Below are 22,113 nucleotides of genomic sequence, written 5' to 3'. Positions count from 1 at the left end.
CAGACTCTCAGCAAACCTTCCCCCGGCCCCTAGTCAGCACAGAACTGCTGTAATTTGTATGAGAAAACAATCTACAGGGCTATTAAAACAAAATGTTAAGGGTTATTAAGTGCCTGAGGTTCAAGTAATTTTCATGAGTTCTACTCAGAACCTCTTTTTCTAACTTCACCCACCAACACGGTTCATTCCACTCCTAAAACCACTACAAAGGGGCTCTCCAACCTGGCACCACCTCAGTGCTGATCAGCAGGAGCTTTGAAAATAGAAATTCCCGGGCTGCGAGCCCCAGAGGGTCTGACTCTGGGCGCCTCAGAAAGCACCTCACGAGATGTCGTGTTTGAAAGGCTGCTCGGGCGACTGACGCAGCCAGGGCAGCTTCGTTCTACGCGCCTCTCCCAGCAGCCTCGGTACCACTGTCCCGTACTGCCCCTAAGCGTGCTCTGCTTGAGTGAGGCACTCAAATAATTCCTGAACAAAATCAAGGCTACTGTTACGGGTGTAAGTCATAAAAATCCATCTCTCTCAATTAAAAAAAAAAAAAGGCAAGCCCAGATTGCTTCCAGCAACGGCGCCTGGCGCCTCACCTCTCACAGCCCCGCCCGCTCTGCAGGTTGTAGAATCCGGGCTCACAGGCTCCACAGTCCCGGCCGGTCACGTGGGGCAGACAGTCACACTGCCCGGTCACGGGGTTACAACTGTTCTGCTGCCTCGAGGTGCCGTGGGGATTGCACGCACAGGCTAGGGTGGGGAGATGGAGACAGCAAGAGATGCGAATCACCCGAGCGAAATACGAAAATGTAAACAGTACAAACAGATTCTCCAGACTTCAGGTGAAGTGGCTGGTCTCGAGATGTGCTCGAGACATATTAGGGTTAATAAAATATATGATTAAAATCAATTTCACCTGTTTCTCTTTATTTTCATGTGTCTACGAGAAAACTTAACTTACACGACTGGTTCACACTACATTTCTATTGAACAGCGCTGTGTTAGACCAAACATCTGTAAATACTTAAAGAGACCACGCGATGAATTTTCAGAATAAATGAGCACAACAGTGGCAGAACCAGGCCGATGGCTAGATTACCTTTGCATTTGTCTGCTGGATTGGGAGCCAGGGGATTTCCAAAAAATCCATCTTTGCATCGGTCACAGTAGAAGCCAGCAGTGTTATAGATGCACTTCAGGCACTCTCCTGTCAAGCGATTGCAATTTCCAACAGCGTTGGGGTCAATGTTGTCACTGCATTGACAAAGGCGGCAAAGCCTCACTGGGCCGTGTCTACCCAGAGGGTCTCCGAAGTAGCCATCATCACAGAGCTCACACCTTTTACCTGCACGTGGGACAATCTGATGTTAGGAAAGAAAGACCTCAGACATTCCTGGTGCTGCTGGACACACACAGTCTGGTTACGAAGAGTCCAGGTGAACCATCAGATGGGAGGCCACGTGCCACAGTGGACAGGGCACCAGCCCAGGAGGGCAGAGGACCTGGGCTGCAGTCCTGGCAATGTGCCAGACCAGCACAGGGACTCAGGGCACATCCCCATTTTGTTATTAGGACGATAGCACCTGTTTTGCCTACTGCACTTCAATTGTCCTGAGGATTAACTGACATCATGCATTAAAAGTGCTTTGTAAATGAGTCAGGCTCAGGGTTTATTAACCTCTCCTGTCCCAAGGGATGGCACATTCATATGTTTGTTTTGGTTTATGATATTAAAAAAGATGAAGTGCCACTCAATACCATAAGTTTCCTATACAGCAGAGTAAGCAGGACAATCTTCCTAAAAAAGAAAAGACATGTGCTAATCCTTGTTTGAGCTGTGTCAACTAGGACAGAATCAAGAGTATCTTAGAAGAGAACTTAGAGATTGTCATTTGCCTCCGGCTTCTATTATAGTGAAGGGACCAGAGAAGTTAAATAACTTGCCCACAACCAAACAGCTAGAATCCGGGACTCTTTCCACCATACTCACTGCTCCTCCTCTTTCCTTTCCCACTTTCCCATCATTATTAGCTCAAGTTGGAATCTTGATATCTTTGTAGCTGATAGGGACTGAATTAGCTTAAGCTTTCTGGAGAAATAAAGGTTTGCTCATTTGCTCATTTAATGAACATTTGCTGAGCATCTCTTATACATAGGCACTGTTCTAGATTGTCAGGATGATGCAGTGAACCAGGTGGACAAGATCTCCACTCTCATGAAGCTTATGCTATAGCTGAGGGAGACCAATCCACAGACAATATAAATAAGAAGATTATTTTGGATCAGGATAAGCATAACAAATTAAAACAAAACAGAGCAACATGATAGAATGAAAAGGTAAGGACTACTTCAGATTGGGTGGTTAGAGAAAGCTCTGTAGAGAGGAGATATCTGGGATGACAATGGAAAGACAGGGAAAAAAAAACAGTCATGCTAATATCCAAGGGAAGAATGTTACAGAAAAACACAATGAGCTTATGGAAATAGTAAGAGCCAATCTTGTAAGTCACAGTAAAAAATCTGGTTTATATTAAAGTGCAATGAGGTGATATTGAGGGTTTTTGAAGTGATAAGCCCTGATTTACATTTTTTTAAAGATTTTATTTGAGAGAGAATGAGTAGGGGGCAGAGGGAGAGGGAGAAGCAGACTCCTCGCTGAGCACAGAACCTTGACGCAGGGTTTCATCCCAGGACCCCAAGATTATGACCTGAACCAAAGTCAGGTACTTAACTGACTGAGCCACCCAGGCAACCCTGATTTACATTTTAAAAGGATTATCCTGGCTGCTGTGTGAGAATGGATTGCAGGGAGACCAATTAGGAGGCTATTCTGGTGAGAGACCACAGTGGTGTGGACCAGGGTGATGAAATGGAGGCGGTGAAATGCAGTCAGATGTGAGATCGAGTCCATCACACATGCTGGCTGACTGCTTCCAGGAAATGAAAGAAAGCAGAATCAAAGACAAGCCCAGGAGTTTAACTTCTAGCTGGAGCAACTAGGTGGATGGTAGTATTTTCCCTGAGATGAACAAGACTGGGGAAGGATAGGGTTGCGGTTGAGAAAAAGAAAGAAATCAAAGATTTAGCTTGGATTTGCTTAAATTTGAGATGCCTTTAGTCATCTGACTCAAGCAGAAAATTAAATAGACACATTCAAATTAGCAAGACCTGAAGAGAGTTTAATAAAGATACTATCTATACGAGTGTGGGCAGGGTGTAAGCAATCCCAGGAGACAGTGCAGCCCCGGGGGTAGTGACTGTGGGGCTCTATTACCTGGGCCTCAGGGGCTGGGGGGAGGGAGCAGTTAACCGGAACCTCACATGAGAAAGGGCTGTTTGGAGAAAGCTAGTGTCAGGAGCTGAACACCTTGATGAAAGTCACTAAGCCACAAGGATACCCCCAGAGAAGGGGCCTTGGACTAAATACTCTGCCCCACCCTCCTCCCTCTTCCTGCTGCTTGAACACAAATGGAGGGCCCATGTGATATCATGCACACAGGTCCCATCGGGGTGGAGAAAAAAGAAGAAAGGATGTGCAGGGGCAAATGGAAGGCTTCCAGCCCCCCAGCCAAGCGGAGATGGCAAGTAGGTAGCTGGCACTTGGGAGAGAGCGTGGTCGGCGCCTAAGACGCAGATTTTTCAGTAGGCACAGAAAGGCTTTGGAAGCTATAAGATGAGATTTGTTCACCTGAGGGGAGAATACAGATAAAGTTGACATGGAAGTCTCAGGCTGAGAATCAGAAGTGATAAAAGGAGCCTCAAGAGAAGAGGGAAGGAAGGAGACCCAAGAGAGGGCAGTGTTCCCAAAGGTGAGAGGAGAAATGTCTGGGGCCGAGTGAGCAGTCACCAGCATCCCGCGTTGCTGAGAGAACAGGGTCAGAGGAGGACTGAAAACTGACCCCTGCATTTGGCAAATGGAAACCACTGGTGAGGTGAACAGAATCTGTGGCTGGGCATGGGCCAGGAGAGGAAGAAACAGGATGCTACTCAGGCCCTTCTTGTCTCTGATGTAGTTACCAGACCCTCACCCGAGATCCTTCTCCAGACCAGGATTAGGACAGCATGTCAGTTTTGCTTTTCATCAGATCATTTAGCCATTCTAGATATGATCTATATTTAAAATGCCTTGAAACCTGTTTTGAATAAAACAATTTTTTTTTTTTTTAAATCTGGTAGAAAACCTAAAACAGAGCTGCATGGGAGCCCATGGAAAGCTTTCACACCAAAGTATCTTCTGGCAACAATGGCTAACCTATCCTTTTGTCTCAGAGTCCAGGATGTAGGTCCAAGTCCTGGATGTGACTTTGGGCAAGTTAGGTACTTTTTTTTTTTTTTTTGCCTTAGCTTTCCTTATCATACCCTCCCCACCTCGGGAGAGGTGTTGTTTCTTCTCCTCTACCCCTCTTATGTGTATTCCTTTGCCTGAACTAACCACACTGTCTTACAATTATCTGTGTTTCCCTCTATACTTTTAGCCCCAGAAGAGTGGGGACCATCCCTTATTCATCTTTGCATTCCCAAAGCCAGGCACTCAAATAAATGTGATAAAAAAGAGTATCATTATTATTATTATTATTATTAATTTACCTCAAAAGATCATTTTAAAGATCAAATGTGTAGCATACCACGTGTGAAGAGCTCAGGGACTATAGGTAGCTATTCCTATTCTTCAGTAGTCTTCTAAATGAGGAACATCTTACCCTCTATCTGCAATCTCTGTTCGCTATCCAAAAAATATTTGCATTCATTCAACAAGCATACATACCAGGTGCTATTCTGGGTGTTAGGAATACAAAAGTCCATAGAACAGACAAAAGTCCCTGCTGTCATGGAGCTTAACAGGGGTTAGGAGGGGAAGATAGACAATAAACAAATGAATAAATAGAAAAACATGAAGTGGTTAAAACGTGCTACGAAAAAAAGGAAGCAGGATATAGGACTAACGAGTGATGGCATCATCTTTCACAGGGTCTATGCTGTTTTTCACGTGGACCTCTACACCCTAATTAACATCCACAAGAAGCACTATAGCTCATTCCCTTCAAGTCACGTGATAACTAACAAAACAAATATATCTCACAAGTCTTGTGTGAGAGACATCTGGTTACAGACTAACAGGTTTACAACATTTTGCAAGATCTCCTACAGTATACTCCATCTCTCCATTATGTATCCCAAGTAGTCTCAACTCCCCCATTTGTATTATTCAGCATAGCCATGAGAACATCTCCAATGCTTAACTTAGTTTTAGGCTTGCAGTCTACCCAGTGGAACAACAGAATGAGCAAAGGGGTCTCTCATCAAAACGTCATATTAAGTACATCTAGGAGCAGATTCTGCAAGGGGGATGCTATATGCTATGGCAGCAGAGTAAAAAAGGGTCCTAAAAACCTGAGGTAGGAGCACAGAGTAAGTGATGTTTCAACCAAACTCCACGGTAAAGAGAGGAGTTGAACAAGAAAAGTGAGGTTTGGGTGGAACAAGGTGGGGTAAAGCATTCTAAAAAAAGAAAACCGTGCATTAACAAGACATACAGTCTGGCTGATCTGATGCATTACAAGCAGCCCAGGACAGCTGCAGCAGAGACAGCGAAGGCAACAGAGGGTGGTGGGGAACAAGGTCAGAGAACTCCATCTATGAACCTCTGTTGGGCCACTGTTTTAAAACACACATACACAAAGAAAAGAGTAAAAAATCTGAAAGTCTACACTAGTTTCTCCTTATTTTCTCAACTACCTTAAGCAAATGATTGAATCTCTCTGTGTTGCAAAGACCTTGTGCTTAGTGTGGGGTCAGTGGAGTAGTAAAGGGAAGATGGGGTATTTTGATGTTTCTCAAGGATTAAAGAGTGTTTTGATGATGTACAAGAGATACAAATTGTTAGCTGAGTGGTTTTTCTGTCTCACTTATTTCTAGGCAGCAATACGTTTTGAAGAAAAAGTATGTAATGGAGTCAAGGGTTCTATCAGAAGCCTAGCCAGAACCTCTCCATTACATGGAAGCTAAAGTCAACGGAAAAAGAGGAACGCTCATCAGTGAGCCTTGGTCTCCTTAGTCAGCACGACAGTTCCTTGAGTAGCTAGGAACGATCTAGTTTTACGTTATTGACAAAAAGAAAGAAACTCAGAGAACGGGAACAGATGTCTATCCAAAGCTATAAAAACATCTTTTCCTAACTAAACGTGATGGGCTCTGATGCACTGAAAGGACTATTGAAAGAAAGAATAGAAACAATTTAAAGAATTTACACATTACCACTTTATATCAAGAACCCCAGGATAGCCCCACAAACTAAAAATCCAGTGTTCGTTCTCATCCTAGGTGGGTGACCATACGGGGCTCGTCACAAGCTCCTCCAGGGACCAGCCACGCAGCTGGGACACGTCACTTCACGTCTCCGTGCCTCGGTGTTGTCAGCTGTCACACGGGGAAACTAGCAGCACCCACCTCACGGGGTTGTGAGGATTACTGAGGCAGAAGGCGGAGGGTGCTTAGAAAAGTACGTGGCCGTCACCATGTTGGCCACGTTTGTATCAGATATGTGTTCTATGAATCCATAATGAATCCCATACACAACTTTTGCCTGTTTGGACAACTGTAATCACGGAGCCAAACAAACAAACGGAAGCTGCAAACGCCCAGGCCCTGAGTCCCGAGGTCCTTTTGCCCAGTGGAACACGGAGGGCAGACGGGAAGAGCGGACTGACCGGTGGTGCCGGGGGGACAGCTGGTACACACCACCTCCTGCGTCTTGGGGACAGAGGCACAGCTCGAGCCGCCAGGACATGGGCAGGGCCGACAGTCGGAGGTGGTGCCCGACGTGGCATCTCCGTAGTACCCATCCCCACACCTCTCACAGTGGGGGCCAGCTGTATTGTCCCTGCAGTCACAAACACCTGTTTGGAGAGCGGGGATGAGAACAAAGGCAGGTGAGCCAGCCGGTAAGACCAGGAGCACTTCCCTGCTTATCCGCTGGAGAGCACTTAGGCCCAGCAGCCCCACCCCCACCCCCCAAGAACCTCATCTCACCTGTCTCAGGGTCACAGGTCTCGCTGTGTCCGTTGCAGGTACAAAGCACACACGGGCTGTACGGCCCGAGACTCGGAGTTTCTCTTCTGTAACCCGAGAGGCACATCTCACAGAACTGCCCTCCGTAGCCCACAGGACAGGTGCAGGACTCCACCCAAGTGGCAGGCACCCCGGGCCCCGGGCGAGCACTTGTTAGGGTGACATCATCCAAATATCCAGCACCTGCGTGTGGTGTGGATAAGAGAGTCACTGAGCTAGCTGTTGTTTTCTAAAAGCTTACAGAAAGTTAATAAAGCTAAAGAGTAATCAGACACAAAATTCCAGAGACAATCAGCTATTAGTTTAACTCATCTATTGGAGGAGATAACCAGAAAATAGTGTTCATGACAGTCATGGGGTACCTGGTGCTAAGTATCTGGAGAGGCAGGATAGCAAACACATTGTTAAACACACACACAACCAGATCTGTTGGATTTTACAGTTGTCTCAATCACCAGTGTGAAAGAGGAAAGGCACTGGACAGTATTGTGGGGCAAGAGGAGATCAGAGTGAGAATGTAGGGGATGAGTTTACGTCTGTAGCCATTAAGCAGTGTTTTTGTTCTTTTGCCACAAAAGCAGTCCCTGACTATATAGAGTTCAGGGATAAGAAAGCAAGGAAAACACCTGCCAACAAGCACCACTCATTATATTTTTTTGCCCTGCATATAAAATAGGAAAAACTGGTGACCAAGTTTTAATACTCAGGGCCACTTTGGCAAATATGCAATTATTCCAAAGCCAGTATGCCATATATCACAATGCTTCCCCACTTCTAGAAGAAAATAAAAACAGAGGAAGCCGTAAATTGGCTTAGACCAATGGGTGATCCAACCCAAAAGGGCATGTGATGGCCTCAGCAGGAACATTCCACCAAGTGGCAGTCTTTAATTACATCATCATTATTTTCTTATGTTATGAAATATATATATGCCTTGTATAGAATTCTTAGAAATTGACAACCTCAGGTTGAAGGGCATCTCTTCTATGACTACTGTGAACTTAGTTACTTTTAATATATTTATGGATTTTGTCAACAGTTAGGTCATGAGATATACCCATTGGCTAATATGCTTCCAATTCTAACCATTCTTAAGTCTCCCATTCTAAAAAGTACTCTTCTTCTAATCTTGTCCCTACTCTTGAATTACAATCCATCTCTTTTCCTTCCCTTACAGCCAAACTTCTTAAAAGAATAAGCTTTATTTTACTTCTTCTCCTTCAAATTACTTGTCAAAGCACTGTAGCATAACTTCAGTTTTAACCCTTCTTAAAAAAAAAAAAATCACCAATGATTCCTTAGTCTCCCGATCCAAAATCCAATGGCATCACCTTTATAAACCCTTTAATTATTTCTCCTCCTTAAAATTCTTTTTTCTCCCTTGAGTCTCAACACATGGCCCTTAGATGACTATGTTTCTGGGGTTATACTTTTTCTTTCTATATTTTTTGTCTTATTTCCAAGTTTAAAAATTATTGCCCATAGGTAGTCAACCTTTTGATTCTAGATCTCCAGTACTAACTTATTCCTAAGCCCCAGACCATTATTTCTAACAACTTATAAGATATTTTCATCTGGATATTCACGTAGACATCTCAAAAACCAACACATCCATGCTGCAGATGCCACTCACAATGCCACACCACCCCTCTGACTCCACCCAAACAGCTTGAGCTTTCTACAGGAAAAGGTCCTCGTTACAATAAATAAATAAATAAATAAATAAATAAATAAATAAATAAATAAATAAATAAATAAATAAATTTAAAGGCATACTGAAAACAGCTTTGTTTATTTAACATTATAATGAACCTTCACTCAGGAATTTATAATTTTTCATAATTTAGCCAATAGTTTAAAGGGCTTGATAATCACATAGCAATAAATAAAAAGAAGTAAAGGTTAAGCATGTGAGCCAGTAGAATTACATGTAAGATTCTTAGACTATAGTTAGATATAAAGTCACCTCATTAGGCTTAGTCATTATAAAACAATGCTATTTGTTAATTTTAGCAAATTTTCTCCAGGTCCTTAAAAATGGTTAAACAAATGCATTATTTTTATACATAATTCACATGTAATGAGATAATTCGTTCCATTTCTTTAGAATCAGCACTATAGTATTGGGACTTTAGAGATAAACTTTTGCATTATTGTGGATCCTTCTACCTAATCATTTTAATGCTCTTAAATTATATCATAACTTACTTCTCTCACTATATGTCCCACGGATTTTGATAGAGGTCAAATTGTTTAGGAGCTTCTGAAATTCGAAAGGGGTAAGAGGAGGCCTCCAAGGGTAATCTGTTGCTTCATGGAGCCTAGGGAGAAAGAAAGGGCCACGTTAACCTCTGTCAGGACAGTTCTGGGTGCTGAGAAAGCATTTCTTATGCATTAATGCTGCCAACAAGTCAATGCTCTGACAATCCAACCAAGTCAGAAATGGATCTGTTGGTTTTTAGTACAACTGGGAAGGGTACAGTAAATAAAGGGAAGGCTTCCTTTGCCAAAGTCACCTTTATAACCCAGACATTTTTCTTCAACAGCTTGAGGCCTGATAAGCTTAGGTAAAGAAACCACTTTTATAACTCTGGTCAACTCAGATTTTACAAAGAAGACCGTCTTACCTGAAGACGTATTTCACAGTGGTCTCACTTGGATAGGAATTGCCCTGAGCGATCAAGGGCACAGACACTCTCAGACCAGCTCCCTCGAGCACCAGGTCTTCTGCAGAGAGGCGAGTGTCTCGCCTGTCCACCCGAAAGGAGAAGGAGAAGTTCTGACCATAACTCAACATCTGCTTGCCCAAGAACTTTGCTGAAAAGCAGACACAGTGATGTGAAAGAGCGTGAGAAGGAGCGTAAACAGGAGCACTCATCACAGCAGACTGCTGCCTAGCCTTACTTACCCGGAGCAATGAAGTACCGAGGAAAGTAGCTATCCGAGAGGACGGTGATATCCTGCCTCTCAGAGGACCACTCGAGTGACGCTTCAGAGCCATCCCTTTGTTCCACCCGCCACCCGTCTTCATCTGCAAGAACAGGATGAAAACACAAGGGCCATCACACTGTGAACATCCTGAATTCAGGTCCTCTATACACCACGAAAATATACAGGAAGTCACCAGTAAATATTTCTGAATACACGGATCCTAGGATAGTACCTGTATATGCTATATCCCTCAAGCTATATTTTGATTTCACATAAATTTATACTACAGTAAATTCTACAGATGTATGTTTTCATTAAATTAAAAAGTCAAACAGGGGCGCCTGGGTGGCTGAGTCAGGTAAGTGTATGCCTTCGGCTCAGGTCATGATCTCAGGGTCCTGGGATCAAACCCGGCATCGGGCTCTCTGCTTGACAGGGAGTCTGCTTCTCCCTCTCTCTCTCTCTCAAATAAATAAATCTTAAATAAATAAATAAATAAAAAGCCAAACAAAGAGCCAAACAAAAAAATCTTGTACATTTGAAAACAAAATGTTGCCACCATCAAAAAATCCTCAAAAAGTTACTCATTTTTAAAAAATACTGTAAGTCCAGTCTTGTAATTCTGGGAGACCAAAGGGAAGGTCCAAATTACCAATCTGAAAGGTAGAGGTTATAGGATAAACACTGTAGCCGACAGCATTTGTACAGACAGAAGAATGCCCAAAGCAGAAGCAGGGTGTGCAACCCCTAGGATTAGATGATTCCAAATTAAAAAATCCAGGTTTGCATCTGAAAAACATAAAGATATAATCAGGAATTTCTTGGACTTGAAATATGAGACCAGAAAAAACACAGCACAGCCAGAGAAAGAATGAGCTACCTCTCACAATTGAAGCCTTCAACATTGTCTTTGCAAACACATCTTCCCGTTTCAATGTTACACTCGTCTACGCTGCCAGAAGGATTACAAGAGCATGGCCTGTTGGATGGAAAAAGGAGTAAAACAAAGAGAGAAGAGAAATGAGAAAGAAATTCCACTCTTAAAGTCAACCTTTTGTTTTACATGTTAATACATTAAAAAAAAAAAAAATACATAAAAAAGCAAAAGGAGTCCTAAAGTCAGTTTTGTATCTGGATTTGGTTTCAATCAAGGATATGCCTCTCACATTTCCATACTAAAAACCCTGCTTCATCTCTGTTACAAACCAGTCCTGGACCATCATTACAGCTAGAAGTTCTTGAATTACTATGGGGAAAAATGTTCATACTGCTGCGGACGAGCCACGATATCTCTTATTGTTCTGGATCAACTACAGTTGGATTCTGCCCCCTTTCTCTGGTTTTGAAAAGTCTTACCTGCATCCTGCCTCAGTGAGAGAATGATACCCGGGCTGGCAACGGTCACACTTGTCACCCATCACTCCTGGCTTGCAGCTACACCTGCCAGAGCTATCACACTGTGTGCTGAGAGAACCTAAAATTTAAAGAGCTTGTCAACAACCAGAAATGTCAGTAAATATGTCAAAGGAAAAAAAAAATGGGTCACTAAAAACAATGCCTGAAACCCAAGATGTAATCTCTAGATGGTTACAGAGAAGAAAGATCAAATTTTAAATCCGCATTGTCTCAAAATCATATCCTTTGAGCCGTAACATTTTAACTTTCCGGACACACACCCTGCTCGTCAATGTTGAAAAACAAGTCACTCTGCACCCAGTGATCAACTGGACACAAAACCAGTCACTTCTCTGTGGGCAAGCACAGGCTCCTGAAAGCCCATGTCTAGAATTTACTACAGGCACAACAAAATAAAGGTCAAACTCTTGAAAGAGGAGAGCAAAGTCAGAGCACTTTACATCTCTGAACGCACACCAACATACCGAGAAAGTTCAGCCCTTCGAGGATCGTAAACTAAACAAAATCATTAACGTGCAAGAACTCATGAAGCAGCTAGCCTTTTCCAGTCAAAGTTCAAAGGGTCTCTAGGATCGGGCTACCAATTATCTTCACAAAACCATTACACAGGCCAAGTCCACACTTATTTATACGCACCAGAACATCATTTGAAAGTTTAACTTGGTTAAACAGAGTGGAGGTGGGGGGTCGGGCAGCTCCTGAGTCATTGGTCGGGACGACAGTGCACACACACTTCCACTCTTCCCCTGTGCAGAGGAACTGAACTCCCTGAGTTCAGGCCTAGGAAGCAGAGCTTTGTTTTCGGGGGGGGCGGGGAGTACTTGTCTTTCAAACCACCAGGCTGATGCTGGCACTGCCTGTCACTTACCCACAGGACTGCAGTGACAGGGAGAGCAGGCTTCGTTGTTCCCAAGGCGGAAGAAATTCTCCCGGCATCTCTCGCAGTTGGCGCCATCTGTGTTCCCCTGGCAGTTGGTACAGTGGCCCCCGTGGCCGGTGGACCGGTAAAGTTCAGGGTCAAAATAGCACTCCTGTGATCGGCCATTACAGTCACAGGCTGTTGGCCAAAACGTACAAGTTACGTCAGACCCATGTTCCTTTGATGAACAGCATTTCGAGAGGCTCTAAGCAAACCAAAACTGCGATTTCCCATGTCTCTGGGGCACAATGGGTGGTAGGATAAGAACACCCGCTTGACGCATTGTTCATTTGAAAACAAAAACAGGAGGTCAATGAAGGGTTGAGAGAGCCAGGCTATCAGTTTACTGAGAGATGTTCTTATCAAAATCAGTGCCATCGTAAAATACGAGAAATCCCTGTCCTTAGAAATCTCCAGGTAATCGTTTACACATAAGTGAAAGGCAAGTCAAATTGTAATTTTTCTGAATCTTTATCCTTCGTTCTAATACCAACTCCAACAACAGGGAGCCAGTTTATATTCAGGCTTTAATTTACCCTAACTTTCGGGCCCCAGACAGTTGAAATACGTTAAGACACTAACTTTCGAAGTGCCAGATTGCGTGCAAGGCTAGACTGGAGTAACCTGACACACATGGGTTAAAATTAGCACCTCTGTGGAAGGCAGCAGCATTGAAGGGAAATCTAGCTTCACTAGACACATCCATCTCCTGGGGAGCCACAATGCCAACCAGGTCCGCCATTAAGTAACTATGTTCCCTGCAGAACACAACTATATTTTAAGAACAAGTATATGTAGTTATAGAACTTCTTTTCTTAGAATTATGGATTTCACACAAAGTACCAGCAGTATCTTGAACACTAAATATAGTTTTATTTGGTTTCAGATAAACCAAGTTGTTTTAAAAAAAAATGTTTGAATATATATTTTTTCTTTCTTGTCACCTCCCCTTCTTTATAATCAGTTCTTTCATAGTATTATACTTGAAAACTTGTTAGAAACTTGAATCACTGGCACCAAAAACTAGAGTTGTGTTAAGTAACTTGGAGAGCTCCCTTTCTGTTTCTCTTCCCTCAAGCCTCCCCAGATTATCCCGCACATCCCACTCACGGCCAAACCCAGCCCATCCCCACCTAAATGGTTTGGTGCTCTGGGACTATGAAGCAGAAGAGTCCTCTTGTCTACACTGTCCTAACACATGGGTAAAGCAGACGCTCTGTCTCCTTCACCATCAGCTGGTAAGAGAGAAGGCTGTAATTTTCTCTTCTCCAACCCCAGCATCCTGACAATATTGTAGTACTCTCTCAATCTCCAGAAACTTCACTCTTTGAAGTGCTGAAGAGTGGCAAGGCAAGGAGGAAGGCAAACTGATTTAGTTTCTCCTCAAAGTCCTTTAGAAACAGTATTCAGTTCATTTGCTGGCCCAGGAACATTTTCATGATGTTCCTGGAGACTCAAGATATGACCCCATCACTAAGCAAAATACTTTTCAAACACATGTGTAAATTTATTGAAATGTCACATCTTAGGGGCATTTCACTGTTTCTGTTAAGATCTTTATCATGTGGCTTCTCATACTGGCTTTTACAGTTCAGTAAAAGAACTGAAGCTCAAGCAAGTGCCTAGGAATTCTAGAGGAGGCTGTACAATTTATCTTCAAATCTGGGATTTGCTGAGGAAAAGGAAAGATAAGAAAATCTGCTCTAGGCAACTAACAGAAATAGTCATGAGTCAAGATACTGGTCATTTCTCAAGGTTTCTGCCAATAACTCCAGTGAGTTCAGAGTGTCTTATTCCTTTATCAAGAGTATATGATAAGAAGTATTTATAAGGTCATAAAAATTATAGCTGCTTTAAAAGTTTCTTATTTTTAAGTCCTTGACACAGCATGATTACATAGTTTCATGGTTCCTTTCTCCTGAGGCTTCTTTCTCTATCTGTTCAGAATAAACCAAGCCATGATGAAGGGATAAAACAATGTGCAATCTTTCTTCTTTTACCCATTTCTAGAAATACTAGGATCTACTTTCCTTCCCAAAGCCAACCACCTCTGCATGGGTGAAGTAGGAAAATTCTCCCTGTTGTGCTCCTCAGTGAAATAAGGGAAGAATAATTTTGAGAAATGATCTTCTGAATGGCAGTCTTAGTCTAGAACTCAACACACCCAACACATGTTCATCAATGACCCTGACTGCTTGAGGAAATGACCGTTGGTAGGAAAATATTTTAATGTGCAGCAAAGACAAGACTAGAGAAACCATATTTTATAGTAGGCTACACTGGCCCATCACTTGGATCTAAGTGAAGTTCCAAACCTTGGAGATGCTGCTCCCACTCTGGTACGTGTGTTCATGAAGGAAACTGAACAAAATGAACATACATTTTTATTCATAGCCAACTGCCTTCATCTATGATTTTCCTCTGATGTGCATATAGTTTACCGTTCTGTGCTCTCCAATTACAGAAGCAGCACTGCCTTTCAGAGTTCTCCTTTCAAGGAGGAACAGAAGGAAGTCAACCATTCCTTCTCCCCACTCTGGAAGTCCTCAAGATAATTCAACAGACTCACGCAGGCATTCGCTGGCGCTCTCCGCAGTCGCCCTCCTCCACGGCCGGTCGTTGAAGAATGGCAGACACTTTTCACAGTCTACCCCGTAAGTATTATGTTTGCAATTACAAACCAGCTTGCCAAATTCATTCTTCACACACTCACTTGCATGTCCGTTGCATTTACACCTGGGAAGAGAAAAGACACCCAAAAATATGAAACAGCCACCGAGTCCCAGAAATGGATGCTGAAAAATGATGTACAAAGAGAACTAAACACAACCCCAGAATGTTTTTGGTTTGTTTTTTTTTGTTTTTTTTTTAGTTTGACCATTCAAGACCGTAAACTGAGGAGCTAAGCAAAATTAAATAATGGCAGTTTTAAGTTTTCAGGTAGGAAGGAAAATTAAACAAGCAAAAAAACCCCCCAAAAACAAAAACTACCCCAAACATCTTTATTTAATAGGGGATGGGGCATTAACAAGACAGAAGAAAGTCTCTAGCAATTTCGGAGGCTTCTACAATTTCTGGGATCACTTCCGGAAGTCAACTGTGTGTATCAAGTAGCAACCAAGCGTGTAGGTTAAGCAGAGCGAGGACCCTGAAGTCCGGCTGCATGGGTTGGGACCTGCCCTGTGACTTACCAATGTCACTTAACCTCTGTGCCTTACCCGTAAGACAGGGATGATGACAGTGTGAATTTCACGGGGTTATTGGGAGGATCAAGAAGCTGCTTTATTCACGTGCCTAAGATCGTGCAGGCACACTACAAGTCAAAAATTAGGTCACAGCTGTTTTCTGTCATAATGATTTTAAAGTATTCCAATCTGAAGGTAGTAAGAGACAGTCAACACCTCACCACCATACGCAACTCTGGTAGCCTCGTACTCCCTCAAGGTTGTTTGGGGCAAGAATCCCCGAAGGATCCCTAGATGCAGGGATATGCAATCATAAACTAAGGACTCATGGAAATGCCCATGAATACTAAAACATGTTCTGTGCCCTGATGTTTCCCTAATAGCTTCCTTAAAGATAGAATCAGCCGTATAGCTCCCACCGCTACTTGGTAATACATTTCAAACCTTTCCGAAACATCTACAGTATACCAGGATGAATCCCAAATTCATATCCCCGGCTCTTCTCTCTCTCCCAAGTCCTATCCTTGACTGGTACACAAGTTCAGATGTCCCCAATAACCTAAAATTTTACATATCTACAACTAAACTCATCTCCCTAAATTAGCTCATCTTCTTCATTTACTTCATTAATACTACCACCATTCTCCTGATCATTAAACTTTAAAATCATTTTTTTTATCTCTTTGAGATCTGATTTTTTTTCTTTTTTTTTATTCTTATGTTAATCCCCATACATTACATCATTAGTTTTAGATGAACTGTTCCATGATTCATTGTTTGTAAAATCATCTTTGACTAAAGTCCTGATAATTCTTGCTTCACAATAAAATCCATGTAAAATGTTCCTTTCTTTCCATTCTATTGTCACCACCCTAATGTCAGGTATTTGTCACCTAACATGCAGATCACAGCATCATAACAAGAATATAAATTCTCTCAATGGTACTCTACTTTCACCTTGTCTGCAATTAATCTTCCTAACCACTGTTTAGATATCATCGGCCTACTTCAAAAAGTACATGGTTTCTCATTGATTACAGTCTCTGTCAGCTTTCACTCTGTCAACTCTACAAATTCACAGAGGAGATGTTCCCTAAGCCGAGCAGGTATATAATCTCCCAACCCTTCACTTCTGCTCATGACATGCCTATCCTGCATCCCACTCACACATCCTCCTTCCTTATCCAGGCTTCAAGGCCCCGCTTAGTTTCCATCTGCTTCTCTAGCTTGACAGTTCTGTCTCATTCTCTGATATATGGCCTCTTTTTATCTAACACATGTGTTTTAATTTTTCACGTGTTCATATATCGCCTGCTCCACTCATCTGCAGGATGCTAGAAGGTCAAGTCCTTCTCAGCAGGTGAATGTCTCATGCTACCTTGGTGGCTTCAGAGGGCCTGCCACAGAACTTTGCACTGAGGTGCTCAGTAAGAATTCACCAACTGTGTTGATCTGACAAGGTTTTAGAAAACCTAAATTACTTTGTTTCCAGGATAATGAGAAGGTCTAACAAATTATTAATATGGTTGTAAGCAAGTTGTTACACTCTCTTCTAAACCACAGCTCCAGTCACTTTCAAAGTTATTTAACAGTCTACTTACCTACCACCCACAGCAAAATCAGAGATTGCGTAATAATAGGACTTGAGAACTTTGGGGTCATTAAACACTTCATCTCCAAAAGTATTCAGGCGATTGAGAGTTACTCTGATGTCAGTGGCAGTTACCCATTCCTGTCAGGAGGAAAGAAAAGAAAAGAAAAGAAAAAAACAGGAAAAGGTAAAGGGGCTGAAGATCAGAGACATAAATGTGACAACATTTTCTAAATTTTTCAAATAGTTAATATATCATGTGACTTATGTCCTCTTCTAGCATCAAATCTGTTACAATGCCCAATGACTCCCTTAATTTCCTAATATTTGACTCTTCCCTTCTTTGATCTAAGTTGTTGTGTCACCACTCAGAGTCCCAAAAAGCAGGAATACTACTCGTTTCTTCACAAGGTTGTTGAGAGGCTTACATGAAATATACTTTTAAATGCTTTGCATTCGGGAGGTACTCAATACACACGTCCCTTCTCTCCAGCCTGTATCCGCACCCCAAATCCAGTCCGAGAAGCCAGCGCAGAGCTCATGGAGCACCATGGTGGCATGCGATATGCTGGTTACCGCCTCCGCCTGGCCATTTTGTACCATCTCTCTCTCCCTCCATCCCCGATCTGCTACGGACAGATCTGGGAGAGGCATGCAAGTATAAAGTAATAAATCATGACACGGGCCGGAACCAATCAGATGCGGTTTTTGTGTTGACCTTTCCCATAATGTCACTTCTCTGGGAGGCCTTTCCTGGCCACCCAACCTAGAATTGCTGCCCAGCCCAACACCCTGTTTCACTTGCCTATTTTATTTATATTGTCTGTTTCCACCACCACAACCCCACCCCCAGCCTGCCACCACCGCCACCATCAAGACTGTAAGCCCCACGAGGGCAGGACTCATTTTCTTTGTTGACTGCAGTTTCCCTGGTGTTTAGCCTACAGTAGGTGCTCAAGTAACATTTGCTGAGATATCATCAGCCTACTTCAAAAGAAGAAACCACAACTGATCAAATTGGTAGGTGTACCATAATGACAGAGGACAAGAATGAAAGTCAACGTTTTCCCCTAGGTTTTATGAGATCTAAGCCCTTATAATAAATGCCCTTTCACTGAGCTAATTTTAGTCAGATGTTTACATCTGTGGTGGACTGTTAGAATAATGATTCCAGTGAATCATGTCTGCCAGTGTCCACACCCTGATTCTGGGCTGGGGCATGTGATTTGCTTTTTGCCCGGGGGACATGAGCGAATGTGACACAGGCAGAAGTCTGATAAGCACTTGTGCCCCGGGCTTACCCTCTTGGAATACTTCTGCCATCACGCCAGGAAGCCTAGTCTAGCCTCCTTGAGGCAGTAAGACCACAGAGGGCGAGAAACCTGGCTCCCAGCCGACCTGCCAGTGAGTGAGCCCACACCAACACAGAATCATGAGAAATAATAAATCGTGGTCATTTAAAATCACTAAGTTTTGGAGTAGCGTATGACCCATGACCGCCCAAAGACACCATGTAAAGTCCCTTCCTGGGACTGCCTGTCAGCATCACCCATGGAGACGCACCAAGCAAGTGTCTGAAGGCGTCTGTGTTTTCAGAAGGCTCCCCGTGAGACAGGGAGGCATGCCCCTGATCATGCAGCATGGCCCGAACCATGCCAAACACCTGGCACAGAGAGCAACCTAGAGGGCTCATAAAAGCTACTCCCCGTGAAGCCTCCAAGTATAATTAGAAAGGAGAAGAGATGATGATTCCACTGCATCCAAACTTGGAACTCCAGTAACAGCTCCCACTCATGGCCACAATGTGAGGAATCTTTGAGTCGTCTGTAATGTAAATAGCTCAACATATCTCTGTGTTTAATGCTTATTATATCTCCTTTGAGCTTCATCTTTATCACAGCTCTCCTTGAATAAAAGCTTCTCAAGGGCTGAGTCCAAGTCATTTTTTCCCACAACAGGCATCTTAAAAAGAACAGGCTCTGGAGCCAGACTTTCTAGGTTTTGAATCCCAGTTCTGCTGCTTAAAACTGGTGATTTGGGGCAAGTTATTGGATCTCTTCTGAGAAATGATGTCGATGCCCCATTTGTAAAATGGGCTTAACAGAAGTATCCACCTGTAGAGTTACTGTGAGGGTTAAATAAGTAAATAGTATAGAGAGTGTGTATATACATCTATAGTAAATATAGCTAATATATCTAAGGGGCTCAGAACACTGCTTGGCACATTATGGCACATTATAGTAAGTGCTATAATAAATGCTGATTATTATTATTGTAAATCAGCACATGCTTAGTAATATTCATATACAATGAAACCAGGAAGGGTCTCCTCTCCCATCTGGGAGATCACAGCTTCTGGAGAGACGCACAGGAGGCAATGAGGAGAGACGGTCGTATCAGCTAAGCTGTCAAATCAGTTAATCGTTGTGAAATCAGCTGAAGTCCGATCACCTAACCCTCCTTGGCAACTGGGTATGAAAACCAGAACTCTTACATCCAGAGACACATAATTAATGTCTTTGCATAATGACAGCAACTGACCAGATCTATTACAGATGCCCATAGCATTTCTACCACATTTAGTCTCATGAGTTCCTATGGAATAAGGAGTAGCAAACGTCAGGGGCGCCTGGCTGGCTCAGCTGATAGAGCATGTGACTCCTGATCTCAGGGTCGTGAGTTCGAGCCCCACGTCGGGTGTAGAGTTTACTTGAGGGGAAAAAAAAAAAACCAATAGCAAGTATCAGAATTCCTACAGCTGGGGGAACTGCTTCAAGACAGGCTGAGAAGGCACCCAGCTGGCGAGGTGCCAGAACACCACAGTCACATAGGTCACTGCTTTTTCCTGCTGCCTCGGCACGATCGTCAAATACAATCATCAGTATAGGAAGACACTAAGCTAGTAAATGTCTGCTAGTTGATCAACTTAAAAAAATTGTAGATCACATCTCCCCTATACATTCCATCTTCTGTTTTTTCATCTATCAAAATCATTTATTCTTTCTACTCATTATTCTGAACACATCTTATTACCATTGCAAGAAACACTTTACTGAAAGGCCTTTGCAAACATACTCATTGCTCACTAGAACCTCAGAGGTTAGCAAGATCAAGATTCACGATCTCCCAGCAAACTGCAGAAATACAATAGAAGGGAAGAACTAGACCCACAGAGAAACATATTCTCATCTTTTGCCACCATCCAAAACCACATGGCCAAATCAGAAAGAGTCCTCGAATATAATAAACTTTAAGAGAAAGACTGGAAGCCACAAAAGCATAAAGGGGCGCCTGGGTGGCTCAGTTGGTTAAGCGTCTGCCTTTGGCTCAGGTCATGATCTCAGGGTCCTGGGATCGAGTGCCGCATCGGGCTCCTTGCTCAGTGGGGAGCCTGGTTCTCCCTCTCCCCACTGCTTGTGCACACTCTCTTTCCCTCTAATAAATAAATAAATCTTAAAAAAAAAAGCATAAAGCCCAGAATAAAGGGACTCCCTATTTCTCTCTACTTAGAAATGACAACAGCATTTCATAAAACGTACATAGAGTTTGCAAACCCACATCCAGTCTTTCCTGTCTCAGTGAGTTCATACGGGCAGGCTGCCCCCACTTAGACGTCAACTTCAGCCAAAAGACAGAAGCATCTCCAATTCTGTGTTACAGAAAGATTCCAAATTATGGTGTATGAAGAATATTACATAGAATTCATGAGAAAAAAAGAAAGCTTTAATTCTTTCTATGCTTAAATGGGGAAAGGTTTCTGTCATGATGCTCAAGCACTGTACCACGGGTACCTACACTTACATCCCGTCACAAACACCAGTACCGCCAGGTGATGAGAAGGTTTTATGAGTGACAATAGCCCCAGACAAACCCAGTCCACATTTCCTTGCACAATAATGAAGGAAGACGGTATTCCTAAATATCTTGCTTCAACTGGTCCCCCTCTCGAATACTAAAAAACACTTTTCCTTTGGTCAAATGAAGGAAGAGATAAGGAAAGTTGTGGAAATAATGGATAAATTCATGGGGCACCTGGGTGGCTCAGTCAGTGAAGCGCCTGCCTTCGGCTCAGGTCATGTTCCCAGGGTCCTGGGATCGAGCCCCGCGTCAGGCTCCCTGCTCGTTGGGGAGTCTGCTCCTCCCTCTCCCCCTGCCCCTCCCCCCCCATGCACGTGTGCCGTGTGCACACACGCGCTCTCCCTCTCTCTCTCTCAAATAAAATCTTAAAGAAAAAGAAAAGAATGGGTAGATTCAAATACTCTCTTCGAAAGGTCAGAAGCAAAACGTTTCCACTGCAAGTAAAGACCCAAGTTAAAACTGTTCAGTTTTTTAAAAAATTTCTAAAATTTCTATCCCAGAATACATTGACAGGTACACGAGAACACAAGAACATCACCTGGGTGGCAGGAACAAAGCTACTTTCCTTCACATACTGAGAATATACAGGAGAGCAGAATAGAATCCACCTGGAATCTCCTAGCCCTACCCTTGCCTCTGAAGTGGGACCACAGGCCCCCATACAACAAGCTTCCTGCGTCCTGTATGCACGTGGGGGAACTAAGGGACTACAAAGGCAGCTTCCGGATGCATTACCTGCAGCACAGGGCTGTTGTCAAAGTTGTAGGCACTGGGCCTTCCTTCTAGAGTTGAGAAGGCCACGTTGCCCCCAGTGAGAGGGGAAATGTCACTGAATTCATCTGTGCATAAGGCCTGCTGCTCGTCCCCTCCCGTCCTGATGAAGCCACGGTTTGCCTTCGAGTAGGTATTCTCACATGAGCCACTGTAGTACTGGTAAGGAGCCCAGGGCCCATCTTCCCGTATGCGCTTGTAAATGGCGAAGCTCTCTGGGCGGCTGGTGTGGAACTTGAGGCGCACGTATGTGATGTCAAAAGCTTTTCCTGTGGGACAGACATGAAGTTCGTAAGTCGTACGTATGAAGCAAAGAAACTGCCTCTGTTCCCAGGTTGCTTTGGAACTTGACAGAGGAAGGATACACCCTAGCCGAAGATGGTTCC

At 43.3% G+C, this 22,113-nt stretch overlaps 1 protein-coding gene and 1 non-coding gene across 2 annotated transcripts in view; one reads left to right on the top strand and one right to left on the bottom strand.

Annotated features, from left to right (window-relative positions):
- Positions 1-22,113, bottom strand: part of LAMC1 (laminin subunit gamma 1) — a 136,062-nt gene that overhangs the window by 31,886 nt on the left and 82,063 nt on the right. The window contains exons 2-15 of the mRNA XM_045877283.3: positions 21,692-21,996; positions 17,109-17,239; positions 14,892-15,058; positions 12,272-12,460; positions 11,344-11,461; positions 10,868-10,966; positions 10,640-10,776; positions 9,965-10,087; positions 9,684-9,873; positions 9,265-9,377; positions 7,018-7,239; positions 6,696-6,884; positions 1,088-1,333; positions 585-738 (exon numbers count right to left, since the gene is read on the bottom strand). Coding sequence (XP_045733239.1) covers positions 585-738; positions 1,088-1,333; positions 6,696-6,884; positions 7,018-7,239; positions 9,265-9,377; positions 9,684-9,873; positions 9,965-10,087; positions 10,640-10,776; positions 10,868-10,966; positions 11,344-11,461; positions 12,272-12,460; positions 14,892-15,058; positions 17,109-17,239; positions 21,692-21,996 — 2,383 coding nt within the window. The remainder of the gene's footprint in view (positions 1-584; positions 739-1,087; positions 1,334-6,695; positions 6,885-7,017; positions 7,240-9,264; positions 9,378-9,683; positions 9,874-9,964; positions 10,088-10,639; positions 10,777-10,867; positions 10,967-11,343; positions 11,462-12,271; positions 12,461-14,891; positions 15,059-17,108; positions 17,240-21,691; positions 21,997-22,113) is intronic.
- On the top strand, positions 19,726-19,798 carry TRNAR-CCU (transfer RNA arginine (anticodon CCU)). Its single transcript has one exon. It is a non-coding gene; the product is annotated as a tRNA-Arg (tRNA).

This window comes from Mirounga angustirostris, unplaced genomic scaffold (assembly GCF_029215605.1).
Source record: "Mirounga angustirostris isolate CCGP_5_RB_7025 unplaced genomic scaffold, mMirAng1.0.hap1 SCAF_6, whole genome shotgun sequence".
Lineage (NCBI taxonomy): Eukaryota > Metazoa > Chordata > Mammalia > Carnivora > Phocidae > Mirounga > Mirounga angustirostris.
The sequence above is the reverse complement of the archived record's forward strand: the minus strand, read 5'-3'. Positions and strand labels throughout refer to the sequence as shown.